This window comes from Gavialis gangeticus, unplaced genomic scaffold, assembly GCF_001723915.1.
Source record: "Gavialis gangeticus isolate Ggan-Ray unplaced genomic scaffold, GavGan_comp1, whole genome shotgun sequence".
Classification (NCBI taxonomy): Eukaryota; Metazoa; Chordata; order Crocodylia; family Gavialidae; genus Gavialis; species Gavialis gangeticus.
Genome location: NW_017729032.1, coordinates 241275674 through 241281155, shown reverse-complemented (window position 1 = coordinate 241281155; position 5482 = coordinate 241275674). Strand labels below are relative to the sequence as shown.

General features: G+C 47.6%; 1 protein-coding gene across 1 annotated transcript in view; it reads right to left on the bottom strand.

Moving 5' to 3' along the window:
* Window positions 1–4350, bottom strand: part of LOC109303436 (lysozyme g-like) — a 23361-nt gene extending 19011 nt beyond the window's left edge. The window contains exons 1-3 of the mRNA XM_019525639.1: window positions 4241–4350; window positions 1693–1767; window positions 852–950 (exon numbers count right to left, since the gene is read on the bottom strand). Coding sequence (XP_019381184.1) covers window positions 852–950; window positions 1693–1735 — 142 coding nt within the window. The 5' untranslated portion in view covers window positions 1736–1767; window positions 4241–4350. The remainder of the gene's footprint in view (window positions 1–851; window positions 951–1692; window positions 1768–4240) is intronic.
* Between the last annotated feature and the right edge of the window lie 1132 nt (window positions 4351–5482).

The following is a 5482-nucleotide window of genomic DNA, read 5'->3' as shown; positions in this document are numbered from 1 at the left end:
CTGTGACAGAAGGTTACTTATCCTCTGGGATCCCCAAGGCTTTCAGTATCACAGAAACATGGTAGGATCTGCCTCTGACCTGTGACACAAATATATTACTTTCTAAGAAAATGTTGGGGGTGCATGCCAGTCAAGAGGGATGGGGCACTAGACTGAATAGACTAGAATGGATGCCAAGAAGAAGCTGTCAGCCAGTCAGAGTAATGGCTGACTACATTGGCCTGTTTAAAAGGTTGCAAGGGTTACATGTAGGGTGACCATAATAATTTGAGGGAAATCTGGGATGGGGCGGGGGGGGGTGGAGGGGAGCGGCTAAAGTCAGGATTAGGAATGACAATGCATGTATTCCCTCTTCCCCCTCCCACCCCCTGTAGCTTCCAAGAGTTGGGCTGGGCTGGGCAGGACACACACATACATACAGACCCCCCAGCCCAAACCCACACATCCCAGGTGCGGGGCCAGGCAGGACACTGCTCCCCCCCAATACCCCCAAGGACCCCACCCCCTGCACAAGCAACTCTGCTCACAGCCCAATGGAGTCTGGACCAGGGAGCAGCCTGTTGGCTGGGCTCCCTTGAGAAAACTGATATAAAAGTGCCTGGATTCGTAGAAAGCCACCTGCACAAGCCCAGCTCCTGACCCAGGTGGGTTCCCAGCAATCTTGCTTCAGGTTTCTCAAATGGCTGGGATGTTGAGACAGCCTCTGAAATCTGGGATTGTCCTGGCTAATCCAAGGTGTATGAGATTTAATCAATTAATCCCTTTTTCATTGCTTGGAAGAAATCAAGAATTGTGGATTACAGTGATTACCCTGTATTCTAAAATGAGCCAGAAAACACAATCATACTCACCACAGTATTTTAAGCCTTCTGGTCTTGCAGTTTGACAAGACGCCCCAGTGGTATCAACTCTGTTTATATCACCATAGCATCCAGACTGATTGGAAGTGTCTGAAGAGTTAGAGAATTTTTACATTAAGGAGCTTTTGTGAGCAGAAGTAAAGGTAGGCAAATTCAGAGTCATTAACCACACTCTTGTCAAGATGGAGTACTTTGTATTTCATAGGTTTTAGGGAGATTGTCAGTCAGAAATGACTGCCTCTATTGAAGGTGATGTCCTTTTCAAAGAGATGGATCTTTCATTGTGTTCTCCAAGACCCAAGGGAGAAAAACATCCTGAGCTCTATGCCCAAGTGCCCATCACAGGACACACCCTGTCCCCATTCTGTAAGTGTCTTGCTAAGTACTACAAGCTCCATCATGTGATGTATTCTAATTTGATTCCATTGACTGTTGAACTCATTCCCTATGTCCATGTACACAGCTAGGATTTGTGGAAATACCAATGAAATGCGTTAGGGTATGGAGAGCAAACTCAGGAAAGGTATCAGGAGTTATGGACTTTGCATGAAAAAAATGATACGTGGTAACTGATCATGTGCCTTGAATTATCTCACAGTAAGTGTATTTTACCAGGTCAATTTACCCTTTAATCAGGCTAGGCTAGATTGACCCCATGTAGCTTTCACTTACTGTAGGGTAATTGTGGGCACATGAGCAGCTGTTCTAGGCCTGGTGAACCTTCTTTAATCTGAGTGTTTGCTCATAACCTGAACATTTTATGTATCCCCAAATCTCTTACTCAGTTGTCTTGGCAGCAAGTTTAGTGAACCAGAGAGAGCTCCAAACTCACCAATAAGGGCAGCTAGGCCCAGAATGATCAGTGTGAGATACATGTGGATGGTTGTTCCTGAGCACAGAAGAAAATCTGAAATCAAAAACAGCAAATGTGAAAAAAGAAAGGTATTGAAATGTTCCCTAACTAAATGCAAATACAACATTTTCTGAACAATGGGGTTATTTGTCCTGACTGAATGTGCACATACTGAACTAGAAAGCAATTCTATGGCTTGGTGTATGGGTAGCCATGACAGAGACCACGACAATAGTTCTGCCTTTCCCTGACAAAGCATACAGATAGTGCAGAAGAGAGAGGAGAGAATAGATGCAGAATCAAGCTTTCATACTGCAACCTTGTTGCTATTCTGATTTCTCTTCCTATTTGTCTTCAAAACTATAATCTCCAGGAATATTTGATTTGCAATTAGTATGATTAACTGTATTCAGAATTACTTGCAGCTGTTTCCCCTTCAAAATTATCAGAACCTTTAGCTTCTGCCAGGTCACCTACAGCATACTGCCTGCATCTACATGAGATGCTGACTGTGCAGTAGCTTGTTACTACTGCACAGGTGTGTTGCATGGCACGAAGTGCAACATGATGCTACTGCACAGTAGTAATGAGCTACTGCACAGTCAGCATCACCTAAAAGCTGTTTGGCAACATTACTGTGCAGTAACTCTGGTTTCTGTACAGTCATTTAGCACTTGTGTATGCAAGTGCTAAATAAGCATGCAGTAGTGACTGCACAATAAGCATCTCATTTAGACATGGCCACTGTGACGGTGTTTATTATAGTTTATGCCGTATCTGTGAGCAGGGGCAGGATATGATAACCTCCCACCATTTGTGTTAGCTCTTTCTAACTCTAATTCTCCATTAAGCCTATGTCTAACCTGGCTAGGCTGAACTGGTTTCCAACCATACAGACAATCCGTCTGGACTGAGGAAATTCAGGCACACTCCTGCAGTGGCTCAGTCTTGAAGCTGGGAGGTGCTAGAGCAGCCCTCCCCTCCCTTGCAGAGTTGAGCTGAGGAGGGTGTGGCCAGGTCCCAGCAGGAGGCTTGGATTAGGGAGGGGTGTGAACCCCCAGCCTGCCTGCAGTCCCAGGCTTTTCCCAGCTTGTTGCTCAAGGGGCAGGAGCGTTGCCATCCCCCAGCTAGCACTGAGGCAAAGGCAAGGTATGCAGTGCATGCATCTGTTGATGATACAGAGCTTTTTAGTCTCCCTCAGTGCTTCTGTATACTGTCTGCACTGCAGCAAACTGACAGGCAAGCAAGCCAGGGGTGTGGGGGCTGATAACAGTGTCACCCCATCTCAATGTTTATCACTCTATGAAGAAAACAGAGGGACATTACCAGCTACCTGTTGATTCTGTCTGTTGATTCAGCATAGACCCAGAATGTGGTGTGCTAGCTAATACACAGATACCTTCTCCACAAGGCAGAGAGGAGGGGGGAATTCCTGCTTAGCAGGGAGTGGTGAGGGGGAGGGGGAATCAAGCAGCTTTTCCAAGGAAGGACCTGTTGAATAGCTCCAAAAAGCCTGCCGTCTCCCACAGCGTGGACTGTAGCCAGCATGTGGTCTGCTAGCTAATGCTGAGGTGTCTGTGAGGGGGAGCATGCCCGCTTAGCACAGAGTGGGAAGGGGAGCGGGGGGGGAGCAGAAGCCAGGCAGATGCCTGCAGAGACTGCTGAGCTCCAGCAAGGCAGCAGATGGGAGGGGCCAGCCCTGCTATGGAGCAGAGAGCCCCACCCAGCCAGACAGCATGATGGGATGATGGGGGACTCTGATTTATCTTAAACAAGCAAGGAGTTTGGGACAGACATTGCAGATACTGATTTGAGCCAAATCAGATACTACATTCAACCAGGTTTATCTCAAACCGATTTCAGCCATTTTCAAACTGGTTTATGTACACTGAGCATCCATTCTGTTACAGATTTAAAACCAGTTTCTGATCACTTAAACAGGTTTATGTGTAATGTCTCTCCCTAGCCCATGTGAAAATGATAATGTGAGAGATGTTTATAAATAGTACCAAGACGGTATAAATATACTGATCTAAGAACAAAGGACCTATCCTGTAATTTTAGGATCTGACTGACTGAATCCTAAAGACAGTGATTTGTTTCTTCGAGAAAAATCTCAGAGAAGGGTTGTACAACACCCAGAATTATAACCTTTGAGGAAAGGAACTAGAGTGAGTAAAGGAAGTCACCCATCCAAACAAGATGCAGAATCTAAACTACTATAAAAAGGATGTCCTGAGGAGGAAGTACATTAGACCTAAAAGTCAGAGACTCCAGCGAAAAAAAAAAGAACTCTTTCTGTCCACCAGCAAAATCCAGAATAATGCACAGGAAAAAGAGGAAAGTAGGCATAGACTTCTTTGGCCCCAATTCAGCACTGTTTAAAAAAATGATTATTAGAGGGCCCTCCAAAGACAGACAGAGGAGAATACAAAATCTGCATATGAAAGTCAAACAACATGGCTTTAGGAAAAAAAAAGAAAAATCAGACAAGCTAAGCAGTTGCTGTGACAGTAATGCTACTTACATTCTTCTACAGAAAGAAAAAAGGTGCTGGTGGGCTGGCAGGCAAGTAGTCAGCACTGGAATGTTTTCTGCCTCTCCCAAAAGCTGTGGCAAAGATTGCATGTATTTGTACCTGCCTGCCCTCTTTTTGCTGCAATTGTCAACTCCTTTACTTCCCAGTTTTAGCCGCAAAATGTTCAAACACCTCCTCTATTATGCCATCCTTGCTTAACTGGTTTATAACTAACAGTTGAAGGTTGAATAAACATCCTGTATTTGTGCTAACACCCACTAGGTTTCAGGCCTTACTCCAGCCAGCTTTCTACATGTAGCAGCGTTACGAATGGACCCACCTGAAGGAATATGAAGGGCTGCCCTGTAGAGGGGCAGAGTGTGAAGAGACGGAGTTTGTCCCAGTAGGGCAGGGGTGGGCAAAATGCAGCCTGGGGGCCGGATGTGGCCTGCCAGGCCAGTCTATCCAGCCTGCAGGGCCCCTAAACATTTAGAAAATTAATATTTATCTGCCCTGGGTTGCCTGTCATGCGGCCCTAGATGTTTCCCAAAACTCAGTAAGCGGCTCTCTGCCCAAAATAATTGCCTGCCCCTGCAGTATGGACACCATTTGCCCTGAGAGCTAGTAAAGCTGCTTTAGAGGCAGCCCTCTTGGAAGTGTGTGGCAGGGGTGATGTAACCCCAGCAGGGTTTGAATGAGACTTTAGCAAAAGCCCAGGAAGAGCCTTGGCCTGGGATTGGCTGAGAGGCTTGGTTAAAAGAGGGGAGCAGTTTCCCCTGGGGAAACAAAGGAGAGAGAGAGGGGGTGAGAGGCAGGCTGGAGACCAGGAAAAGGATCTCCCCATGTCTGCCCCTCCGAGAGCCCCTGGCAGAGCCCTGCAGAAGTAGCAGCGAGAGGCTGCACGGAGAGTGCCTGCATTGTGTCCTCCTTCCTTTCCCCCTGGAAGCCCTGCTGGGGCAGAACAAGAGAGAAGCGAGACTCCAAGCCTGGGAAGAGCCTCCTGCAAGCCCCTGTGCGGCTGGGTGAGCACAGCAGGGGAGGAGCATGCAGGGCCAGGGGGAGACTGCTGGAGACTGCCCTGGTTTTCCGCCCCCCGTGCATGACAAGGCCCTGGGGAGGGGCAGGCTCAGTTGCTGGAGGGAGACCTGGGCTAGAGGGGCAGAGATTTCTCCAGCCACCAGAAGCCCTGGGGCAGGCAGGGCCCAGGGAGGGGCTGCATTTGCCAGGTGCCCTGAGGCTGTGCTGGGCAGG